The 12,869-nt window shown below is 38.3% G+C and overlaps 1 protein-coding gene across 2 annotated transcripts in view; it reads right to left on the bottom strand.

Moving 5' to 3' along the window:
- PLPP1 (phospholipid phosphatase 1) overlaps window positions 1-12,869 on the bottom strand; it is a 128,598-nt gene that overhangs the window by 12,267 nt on the left and 103,462 nt on the right. For both annotated transcript variants that reach the window (XM_032626432.1, XM_032626433.1), the window contains exon 4: window positions 2,207-2,264. In XM_032626432.1, coding sequence (XP_032482323.1) covers window positions 2,207-2,264 — 58 coding nt within the window. The remainder of the gene's footprint in view (window positions 1-2,206; window positions 2,265-12,869) is intronic.

Here is a 12,869-nt window from a genome sequence, read left to right as displayed (position 1 = left end):
AAAACAGTGGAAGTTATATGTCACCATTTTATTTTCAGAGATCTGCATCACCTGACCTTCTTCAAAATAACTGGACTAGGGTCCAGCTCAAGTAGTCAACAAAGCAAGGGAGCCTGATTAACAAGAGATTCCCAGAGAGCTTGTAGACCTTAGCGGCCTCCTCCCAAGGCCCCTATTTCCCCATCTATGACTGTGAAAGGGTGGCAATCATCCCTCCTCTCCTACTTCATGGGAGCTTTCAGAAGGAGTCAAAATTTAAGAGTAGTGTAAATGCACATCATCATCAATATCAACCAAACCTCAGATTCTTAGTTCTCTCTCATAAAGAGGGACTTAAATATATTGACACACAGGTGAGGGAATAACAAACCACAAAAGTAGCCCTGGTGATGTCTGGCTCTGGGGCCTACAAACATTCAAAAGCCATTCAGTATAGACACAAACTTTGCTTTGGGAAAAGTTCTCAGGATATATTAATAGCTCTAGCCATTGCCAGCCTTCCCCTTCTCCCCCACTCCCCATGTCCTGTTTAAAGAGAAAAAAATATGGTGGCTCCCTTTAGAAAACTTGTTAATTTTTCCTAAAAAGATAAATGAACAGAGATTGCTAGAACAGTATTTGCTGTTACTACCGTCAAATAAGTCCCATTTCCCATGGCACATTTTCAGAAACATTTGGGTGAATATTTTAAAAAGGAAACTAAATTCTGCTCAACCGGTACCCTGTTGCTTCCTCACAAAATTAACATAAGATGAAAGCCTTGCAATTTGCAGAAATGTTGAAGAAGCCAAAAATTAGCTCTATTGAAAAGGTTTTGAAGTTTGGGTTTGAATTTTATATAACACATCTGCAATTTTTACGTTTTATAAATTTTACATTCTTTCATTTTTTGGAATTTTTTTTTCAAATAAAAGGAAGATTTGGTAAAACATGTTAAATTCTCTCTAAATGAAACCAAATAACTCCCAGCAGGCTACTCTTAACAATACACATCGTGAATCTTTAATCCATGTCATGAATTTAATATCATATAGCACTTTATGTGATCAGAGGGGGAAGGGGAATGGGAAACAGCAAATTTACACAGCACAACTATATAAAAAATCCACTTACAAAGAAAATCAAGACAAAAATTAAAGCTGATCTGTTAAGGTAGAGATCTTCTCCTCTCCCTTCTTTTCCCACCAAATTTTGATAATTTTATACATACAGAGAGACACACAGACACAGAAGACATTATAAAAAATAAAAGTCAATTAAATTGACATTTAAAGACCCCTTGTGTGTGCCCTACAGCCTGGTCTTCCACTAATTACTCTCACTACACATTCATCTCTAGTTTGATATGCAAAATATGGGTACCAGTCTTCTCTAACTCTTCACTGTTGACTTTGTATAATGCAAGTGCAATTAGAATCGCCATCGGGAGACTGTACAGATGACAAGCTCCTGAAGCAGCAACTGGCTCTCCCTGAAGTTAGAACCTTTCTAGTCCCATGGAAAGCAGTCTGGGAAATGTTTCACAAAGTGGAAGGAAAATAAAACCTGCTCAAATAGGAGCAACAACAGCTGCCTTCACGTGCAATAAACCAAACTCCTCACCCCAGCAGCCCTCAGGGAAGGCCGGGCTGCTCAGCACCATGCCGTGCAGACGACGCCAGGGCTCTCGTCAAGGTGAGGTCGTGAGGGGCAGCAGTCACCTTGGCCTGTATTTCAGAGCAGTGACCTGCTGGGATTACACAGAAGCTGTTTGTATGTTCCAGAAAACCTCTTCAGAAAATACGTCCCAAAGTAAGGGGACATGTCACCTAATTCTTAGCACCAGGCTTGCAGATTTGATGGTTATCTGTTTAGGCCGCTACCATCGTCAGAAAAGTGACAAGTGTCCTCCACCACTTGTCTGCTTCAGGAGTAAAGACTCCCTATTATCCTGAAGGTTCCCAATTTGCAGCTTGCTATACAACGCGCCTGTCTGCTTCCTCTAAATGAAGGACAAAAGCTGTTTCAAACAATTGTAACTGGCTTTGGCAGGAGCACAGGCATCCATTTCTCCTCTGAACTTAGTGCAGCCAGCAATGGCTTACAGCTGACTGAGAAGTGAAGCCGATGAGAATGTCAGAGGGGTCTCACAGTAGAGGACACCAAAGCTGAACACATAAAGTGCAGGCAGCACGTATGCCACCATCAACAGACACAAAGTACTTACTGCCACGAACATCATGCAGTACATGGAGAACGAAGAGTGGCCCGAGTAAAAGGACAATCTAGAAGAGAAAGAAAAGAAACATTAATTTTCTCTCCTAGAAACCAAGAATTTTTTTTTTTTTTTTTTTTTGGCGGTATACGAGCCTCTCACTGTTGTGGCCTCTCCCATTGCGGAGCACAGCCTCCGGACGCACAGGCTCAGCAGCCATGGCTCACAGGCCTAGCCGCTCCGCAGCATGTGGGATCTTCCCGGACTGGGGCATGAACCCATGTCCCCTGCATCGGCAGGCAGACTCTCAACCACTGCGCCACCAGGGAAGCCCAAAGAATATTTTTTATTTCATAAATCTCCTTACCTCCCCAGTGTACACAGCTCTCTCCCCTTACCTTCAGAAATCAGAAGGGTGGGGCAGGCAGTAGTTAAAGAGTCCTAGGAGGGTCTGAGGTCCAATTTCTACTCAGCATCATTTTATTGATACTTTTAAGATGGGTAATGAGTCACTGAGAACAAAATTGCCAAGCATTTCTGAAGTAATACATGACAAGCCATAACTGGCATAAAAGGCCTGACTTTATTACATAAAAACTTCTGTAACCATGATTTAAGTTTTATTTTCCACTTGAAGGGTTTGTCCCTGAACAGCAGTAATGAATACCTCCTTTGGAACACTCACAAGTTGACTACTTTTTAAGAAATAAATTCAAAAATTTTAAAGTGTTATTTTAGCATCCTGCCTTAGATTTCCCACCAGATTAAGTGCTTTTGTTTGACATTTATTTTCACACTGTGCACGGATAGTCCTGTACCTGATGAGCCAGCTCTTTCAATATTATAGTCTATAAACATCTAGGTATCATCTTTCTACCTAAAAATGACAGCATGCTTACGAAACCTAATTCTATTGCACTTAAGAACAAAACCAAGAGGAACCAGGTTCTTAAGTATCTTACTTATTACACCCTACTTGGTTCAAAAGGAATTTGGTTCCCCTGATTCAGAGAGGAGAAAAGACTCCTAAAACACGTATCAGAAAGTCATGTGTGAACGTTTGGCAACTGAGAGTTAAGTAGGAGAGTGGAGACTTCCTACACAGATACTGATGCTGACTCCACCAAGAATTATGATAGTCTTTTTTATAATCAGATACATTCCTAAGAAAGAGAATATTCCAACTTCCTGTGCCAAACAGGATTTACGTGATGAAACTTGATAATTATCCTGGGTTTAATCTATGTAAAACAAGAAAAATAAATCATTTTTAGCCTTCCCAACTACTTGGCTATTGAAAGGTCAATACAAATCCTTGTTTTAAATCAGATAATTTGAGCAGAGTTCTGTACATTTTATGACTAGTTTCAATAAGTTATATTGAAGAGCCTAAAGTTAATAAAAGCCAATTTCAAGGATTGTCAAGTCCCATCAAGCCAACATGACCATGATCACAGAAATGTTCTCAAAGCCAAGCAAGTTAAAAGTTTCACTGAAATTCCATGTTCAGAGTATTCACTGTAGATTGTGCCACAAAAATTATAAAAACCAGACTCACGTAATGGCTTCGAACACCTCTGATTCATTCACAGGGTGATTTCATTAGTTGAAAACAAAATGGTTTTAGTTGCTTATTCTGAATATGTAAACAGATATTTTATCCAGTTTAAGATCAGCCAAAGAAGTCTGGCTCTGACTTCGACAGACAGGGATTAAAGACATAAAGGGAGAGCTTAGAGACTCAGTCTCTAAGTCTTCACCCACAGTAAGTTATCAAACACATCATGGTAACATTGGCTTTTATTTCCATTCAAAAGAAAACAAGAAAACACTGAAAACATGAATTCAAATTATTTTCATATTCCATACAAATCTCTATTGAAGTCTCTAGGAGATACAGCTTTTATGGGCATTTTATTATGTCCATAATTCACAAATGAACAAACAATTGTATGGATACTTTAATAACATCCAAAGAGTAGTCAAAATGCAGATTGTTTTCATCACAGTGACCTCAACTGAAAAGTTTAAGATTTTGGCCCTGGTCTAAGAACCCTGCTCTGTTCTTAAGATTTTAACCAATCCTAGACTACCATCTCACTTCACTATAGCCACTCTGATGAAAGTAGATACATACAGTAACAATTTAAGCTAGCTTTCCATCAAAGCTTATGAAAGACTATTCAAAAAGAAAATTTACAGAGATAAAAATATATTCAGAAATGGAGCTGTTTGCACTAACTCTGGGGCATAGTCTAGTAAATAATGAGCAAGTAGACTGGCCTTGACTATGTAACTTGCTGTGAATGGGATTCTATTCCAAATAGCAAACTTAAGATGACTTTTTTTCTTAACATTTGTCAGCCAGGGCATCCCTTTCTCCTGGGAGAACTCATTAAACCTGGTCTGAACCCCAAAATCATAGCCTTAAGAGTGTTCACAGACATCCACCCGCCCCCAGGGTCTGAGTTCCTACTCCTCAATTCACCATAACATCGACATCAGCATTCAGCCTTACAAACTGCAAAGACAACCAAATCCAGCTTTTATCAGTCATCAGAAGCAATCAACTCACACAAAGTGTTTCTTAATTTTTTAATGGAATTTACTAAGTATTCTGGGGCTCATGGGGAGGTTAAATCACAAATAACCTCCTAGTCACCTCACTGCTCTTCCCCTACCACCTGACTTTTCTTCCTTTCCTCTTCCCAACTCACAAAACAGTAAAATACACAGAACGGTTACACCTTTAGTTATTCTTTTAGTTGAAAATGTCTTTATTTTGCATTAATTCTTGAATGATGATACCTTGAATTCTAGGTTGATGATTTTTTTCTCATCACTTTGAGCATATCATCATACTATCTTCTGTTAAAATGTGAGCCATATGTCTGCCATGCCTTTCTGAGTTATATGTCTTTTCTCTGTAATTACTTCCTCTACCCCCAAAGTCTTCAATATTCTGCAGTTTTGTTATCATGTCTCTAAGTATGAATTTCCTTTTATTTATCTGATTTAGTATTCATTGGCTTCCTATGTCTGAGGATTTGGATACTTCACCAGTTTTGGATAGACAGGACTCAGTAATTTGATCTTTGAATTATGTATTCTCCATCCTATTATCATTTTTCTGAGATTCTGATTCAACATGTTAGACATTTCATTCTATCCCTCCACATCTCTTAACCTTTATTTTCTATTTTTAATCTTGGTCTCCTCAGGTCTATCTTCCCTCCCTTTCACTGTGTCTAATCTGTTTAATCAATCTGTTTTTTTAATTTAAATTACTATGTGTGTATCATTTATAGAAGATTTGGATCTTTTGCAAATCTGTCTAGTGAATTTTGATTCTCTTGATCCTACATCATATTCTCAGTCTCTTCTTAATTTAGTTCTATACAGCAAACATGTTGATTTTATATTCTATAGGGTAATTCTAATATCTGCAATCTTTGAGAGTTTATGTAGTTTATCTGACTCTCACTTAGAATAGATTATATGTTCATTTATATTAGAGTATGAGCTCATATTCTTGGGACTCTGCCTGCAGGGAAGCTTAAGAGTCCTTGCTTTAAAGAGAATTCTTCCAGAAATATGTGTTCTCTTCTGCTGGATTCACTATCAATCCACTTCAAACTTCTCCTTTTTTTTTTCTTTAAGCCACACAGATAGTATGAATTCTGGCCTCAGAAGAGTACAAGTATGATATTATGATTAAGGATTCTTTTTGATGGTTCCTCCTGGGAGGATGTTGCCCTTTGAGAGTACTTATATTATCCACAGGCCTTCCATTTGTCTTTTTACACTGCTCTGGCCTCAGCCTTTATCTCCTGTGCCCCATGTTCAGAGACTATCAAAACTCAGGCTCTAGGCTACCAGGAAATGGCAGGTACTTTCAGGGCACACATCAAATCTACAGCATTAACTGACCCCAGCCTCATAAAAAGTCCTTTACTCTCCCACCAGCTCAGCTACTTATTTAAAAGATTTATATGTATTTTAAGATTTATGTATATTTTAATATATAATACAAAACATGTGCATATGTATATGTGTGCTATATCATCTAGCATGTTTAGTTGAACTGTATCAGTAAGCATTTCTAATCCTCCATATTGCCAGAAATAGAAGCAATCTTTTTTTTTTAACATCTTATTTGGAGTATAATTGCTTTACAATGGTGTGTTAGTTTCTGCTTTATAACAAAGTGAATCAGCTGTACATATACATATATCCCCATATCCCCTCCCTCTTGCGTCTCCCTCCCACCCTCCCTATCCCACCCCTCTAGGTGGTCACAAAGCACCGAGCTGATCTCCCTGTGCTATGCGGCTGCTTCCCACTAGCTATCTATTTTACATTTGGTAGTGTATATATGTCAATGCCACTCTCTCACTTGGTCCCAGCTTACCCTTCCCCCTCCCCGTGTCCTCAAGTCCATTCTCTACGTCTGCATCTTTAGAAGCAATCTTTTTTTAAACAAGACTTAGCACTAATAAAATGTTATCTAAAATAAACTGCTCTACTAGGAGATACAATAGTTTGGCAAAAACAGTTTGTTTTTAATTATAAAGTGGCCAGCACTCACAAATGTTTCCAATTATTACTATTCCACCATTCACTGGGTATGCCAAAGTGGCTCTGTTGCAAATTAGGAGAACTTCCTTTTTCTCCTAAAATTGCTTCCTAAAGCATTCTAAAGCAGAAAGGTTGTCAAAAGACTGTTAATGGTTACAAGCTATTGAGTACCTTCTATGTTCAGGTACTTAATACACAGAATTTCCACTCTTTACAAAAACCCCCATAACAGGAACTGTCAATCCTATTTTACACATAGAGAAAACGGAACCTCCCAGAGGTTCAGCAACTAGCTCAAAAAAGTCACATCACTTTGAGGTTTAAATCTGAATCTTCCCAACTCTTTCCCACCATACCATGATTCCATCCCTGTGAATGGCAGGCAAGCCCAGCATCAACGTTAATCCTGCCATCTCCAGGAAGGAAGCACCCATCAGAAAGAACAGGAGTCACCGCTTATACATGGCAACATGTGTGAAGTAAATAGATGAAGAAGAACTTAGATGATCTGTGACAAAATAAATGTCATCTATGTGCAAATAATTATCTTAAGAGAATACTAATTTGTTCTATGTATGCTATAAAGACCAAATAAAAGGAAGTCAGTTTGCAAAATGAGGCATTTTCTCCAAATGTTATTTCCTGATTATAAAGTTTACATAACAGCAAATTAATTTGAAGGACATGTTAAATTTCCCTTCTGTGATAACCTTTAAACATGGACTGATCCTGTAAAAAAGTTAAAATATGTCCCACACAACTGTACATAGAAGGAATGACCCTTAATGAACAATGTCCCCATATTCATCCTACTTTATTTCAAAAGGATTTGTAAAACCAATAACTGTTACTAAATGCTTAAGCAATGAGATATCAAGTTATTATCTTAAAAAAACTCACATCTAAGACACTTGGGGACTCAAGTAGGCTATAAAATGGGACAAATTAGTACTTTCATACTCACTTGATACAAGCACACAATTCTAAGAGGGTGGTCTGGCAACATCTATCTAAATGTATCTGTCTATATGTAATTCCACTTTAAGGCATCAAGGCATCCTAGAGAAACAAAGCACCAGCACAAAGATGTTTGCTGCAACACTGATGGCAACTCAAGGACCCAAGAGATGATTCTATCACTGTTTTTCTGACTACTACAAATCAGCTAAAAGGAATTAGTAACTCTATGTGAATTGACAAAAAATTATCTCCAGGATATATTTTAAAATGTCATTTATGTAAACCACATAAAACTATAGTTCACATTTAATGTAAAAATACATAGAAAACAACAGAAAGGATACACAAACTGTTAACAGTGGCTCTGGGGAAAACTATCAAATGGGGATTAAAAAAAAAAACTTTCACATTTTACAGTAATGATATTAGAAACACAACCTGTTATTACAGGGATAATATATATATAGGAAAATATTTTAAATGGTAATCAAAGTGTCTTCAATATGCTTGCTATAAATTTCCTACAAACTTCTTCCCCACTACACACACACACACACACACACACACACACATAAACAAACACACACACACACACACCCCACCCCAAACTCCTCTTCCTGAGCAATAGTTTCCCTGACAGCTTCTCTGCCAAGCGTGCTACTACTTGGAGTACAAAAGCAGCTCCCCAGGACTTCCCTGGTGGCGCAGTGGTTAAGAATCCACCTGCCAATGCAGGGGACATGGGTTCGAGCCCTGGCCCGGGAAGATCCCACATGCCTCGGAGCAACTAAGCCGGTGCACCACAACTACTGAGCCTGTGCTCTAGAGCCTGCGAGCCACAACTACTGAGCCCACATGCTGCAACTACTTAAGCTCACGTGCCGAGAGCCCGTGCTCCACAACAAGAGAAGCCACAACAATGAGAAGTCTGCGCACCGCAACGAGGAATAGCCCCCGCTCACCGCAACTAGAGAAAGCCCACACAAAGCAATGAAGACCCAACGCAGCCAAAAATCAATAAATAAAATTAAAAAGAATAAATAAACTTTGTCCTTATTTAAAAAACAAAAGCAGCTCCCTACCTATAAGTTCATGCCCAGAACCCAGCAGTGACTCAGGCCCTAGAAGCCTGTTTTCACATCTTTCAATGAAATGTTTGGACATTTATGTGTACTTTTAAATATCACAAGTTGTGTTTCCAATAAAAAAAATATGCACATAATTTAAAACCACTGAAATTCAGTATATTAACTCTGGTTATTACAAGTAACAGAGCCAATACACATGTTAGTTTAATACTGAGTGTTTGAAGAAGGAAGGTTTTTTAAAGAGATCAGACTGTCTAGAAATACAAGAACTGCAGAGTATCTCTGCTCTAAAGGATACAGAGACAAAGGTAATAAATGGTGGAGGAACATAAGGTGATCCCAACCAATTTAATTTAAATAAAATACAACAAAAAATAATGTAAATTCATCTTATATCCTTGAACCACCCAGAGACTGAAAACTTATTTCATCAGCAGCAAAAACCCTGTCATACATTCCTTGAATTATTTTTACCATGATTTTATTATATTTCTATATAAAGCTATGCCACATTATATGGGGTCAATTTTAACCAAGCCACTTTATACATAAAATATGCCTTTCTGAAATAAGTCACATGTTACTACTCAATTTTACTCATTAATATTAAAGCGTCAAACACCACTGCATAGCCACTAACATCAGTTAATCATATACCAAACAATCAAATATCCGCAGATATTAGATCATGAACCCTAAAGGAGAGAAGCCAGCAGGACCACGGAAAATGAAAAAAAGGAGAAAAAAAGTAGGAGACAATTGGTACATGCATAGGGTATTTTTAACTCTTGATTTAATGAACCATTTGATGACTAAAAACAAATGATCATGTGTCTTGTGTCTAGGGAAGAATCTTGCAAAAAGCAGGAATCTGGAAAGTAGGAAGTTGCTGAGAACCTTCAGATAAAGGAAAGCAGAACTGTGTGTGTCTTAAAAATCAGGTGACGGGAAGAAATGGTCCCAAACCCTCATCAGGGAAACTGTGTGACCCTAACAACAGATGAGGAGAGAGTAGGTATGACAAAGGGTAAAACATGAATAGGTGCACTAACTAGGGGAAGATGATCTCCCCTAGTTCATGACCTGGTGCAAAAAGACTCCAAATCACCTAACCCACCTTATCTAAGCCAGTTTTAAAAAGGAAACAAGATTAAACAAAGGACACAGTGTGAAGTATTCCGATGTAGCAACTAATAATACCTTGCCTACCAACCTTTTGAAAACACATTGAACAAGGAGACTACTTGCTAAAAGGGAAAAGATTTCAGAGTAAGACAGAAGGAAGAGACAGTTCTAAATCACTTTCAAAGTTGTTTATCTTTTTTAAGAGGCAGGATTGCTAGCTAGAGGCAAGATGGAGAGATTTTTAGTTTAAGCCCTCCCGCAAAAAAGACAACACCAAGGCCAAGAAAGCCTATTAGCACCCAGCTAGTACGCTCCACTTCCAACCCTAACACAGAACATGAAATCACCACCAACCCTTGGGCACCAGGGTCAAGAAGAATGAGGCTCAAGACATCAATAAAACTGTCTTTAGAACTGCACCAATGCAGAACTTTAGATCTGAGCTGAAGCAGACACTGCCAGTGGCAAGAGAAGAGACAAAGGCCCACATAGATGTAAAGTTATTAGAGCCCAACAGGAAGCTGGCCAGACAGGTCACTCTTGGTTCCTTTCAGATTAGACCAGATTATATCAGTAGAGCTCATGCTACAGGACTAGCAGAGTACCACTTAGAGAAACCTTTCTACATGATGGAGAAAAGCAGAAAAGTCACATTTCCTTTAGTATCTCAACTCCTGCTGTTAAAAGAAAACTATATCGATTCCTACTAAAATTACCCATTTTAGTATATATCTAGATTAGAATTAAGTGGAGGAAAGCTAAATATTTTTTACAAGTATAAAAACAGAGTTACTCTCCTCTTTCAAACCCTTCATGAGCACAAACTGCTGAATAACAGACCCTTCATAAGCCCCACCAACCAATCTCTCATCTGCTACCAAACTACTTAAATTTCCCAACACACACCATGTTTCACACTCTCTGCGCTTATCCGTCCCTCTGCCTGGCCTGGGCTTCCCACCTTTCTTTAATAATTATTATATAAGAGCCACTGTTTTCTCCAAGAAACCTTTCTTGAACAGCTAGGTTGAAGTTACTGCCCTTTCTTTCTCCACAAAGGAGAGATCATCAGCACTCAATGAACACATCTGTCTTAGCACCAACCTTCTTACAGTAAAATCATCTATAACTATACTCTCTTCCTCCAATATATCAGATGGGTAAGGGTGGAACAAGGCTTTTTAAATAGGAACTTCTGTATTTTTTTTATTACATAAGATATGTTCATTATAAACATTCAGGAGGTACAGCTAAACAAAAGAAAAATTGCTGGTAAACTCCCATCCTCCCTAGCTGAGATCACATCTTAATTCATCTTGTATCCCTAACACCCAACACCATTATCACGCACAAAGGAGGTGCTCAATTTATTTTTTTAAGCTAAAGTAGAACCTAATCTCTTGAATAATCATTTTTATTTAATTATGCCAGAAAATATCAAAATCTTACACTTTTCATATTTTAAACATTATATACAAATCCACCTTTTCTGCCCATCCCCCCACCATCCACAAGAAGTACACCTCAGCAATCTTGTGTTTTGTTAGTTGTACTGAACAAAATGCATAAAATAAAACTAAGGAAAATATGTTATCTTTGCATGGTAATTTCATCATGTAATTAAATGCTATGCTTAGTCTATGCCAATAAATTGTAGCAAGCCACATACAATAAATTATCTGATCTAGAGAGCATTGCCCTCTACTGTGTTTCCCCTTACAGTGGTTAGGAATTCTGACTTTATCATCAAAGTTCAAAATGTTACAAGCTTAAACATACAGTACCTAATGCATGTTTCCCAACACATCTGGCAAACATTTTAATAATGTGTGTAAAATGTCCAGAAACCTTTTTTACTTTACGATCAAAAGCAATCAGATTAGTGGAGCAGATGATATCCACAATGATGAAGTGACAGATATATTCTGTTGTAAATAAAAAACAATTTAAGTTTTTTAGAAGCATTCTCAAATCAAATGTAAGTGGCCAAAACCCAAAGCAAAACAAGGGTTGACAAATAAGGAAAAAGGTTTTACGTATTGTCTGAATGCTACTTCCATTGCCTATATGAAGAATTTTCTCAATTTTTAAAAGATTCATTTCTATCCTTCAATAAAACAAAATCTTGAAAACTGCCCAACTTCTTCATAAATTTCCAAACATTACCTGAGAAGCAAAACATTGCAGCTGCAATAGATTACATAAGAAAAAATAAAAGAAGGGCTTCTCTGATGGCGCAGTGGTTGGGAGTCCGCCTGCCGATGCAGGGGACGTGGGTTCGTGCCCCGGTCCGGGAAGATCCCACATGCCGCGGGGCGGCTGGGCCCGTGAGCCATGGCCGCTGAGCCTGCGCGTCCGGGGCCCGTGCTCTGCAGCGGGAGAGGCCACAGCGGTGGGAGGCCCGCGTGCCGCAAAAAAAAAAAAAAAAAAAAAAAAAAAAAAAAAAAAAGAAAAAGTTAGCCAAGTACATATATGTTAAGCTCATTTATTACATAAATGAATAGTAATGTTATTAGATAATGTTATCTAGTGTCTTCCCAAACTTCACTCTCCCAAAAGAGTAGCATTAAAAATCCCATAGCAACACAAGCTTTTTCTGTTTGCTTACTCAATAGAGAACAGCATCACAAGAAAGTCAAGATCCAGGCACCTAGAAGTCATTACGTTACTGACCAGTAACCTGTTAGGAAATCAGCTGGTCCAGGTGAGGCTAGTGACATTTTGGTACAGCAAAGTCACAAGACAGAGCAGGGCTTGCTCCTCAAACTAATGTACGGAGATCTTGTTCAAAATGGAGAGTTTATGTGTAGGGCCAATGCTGGGATGCAAGACTCTGCATGTCTAACAAGCTCCCAGGTGATACCCAGCCTGCTCATCAGAGCAGAGAACCACACTTTCAATGGCAAAGGGAGAGAAACCCACTG

This window comes from Phocoena sinus, chromosome 3 (assembly GCF_008692025.1).
Source record: "Phocoena sinus isolate mPhoSin1 chromosome 3, mPhoSin1.pri, whole genome shotgun sequence".
Lineage (NCBI taxonomy): Eukaryota > Metazoa > Chordata > Mammalia > Artiodactyla > Phocoenidae > Phocoena > Phocoena sinus.
Note: the sequence above shows the minus strand (reverse complement) of the source record. Positions and strands in the feature narration are given on the sequence as shown.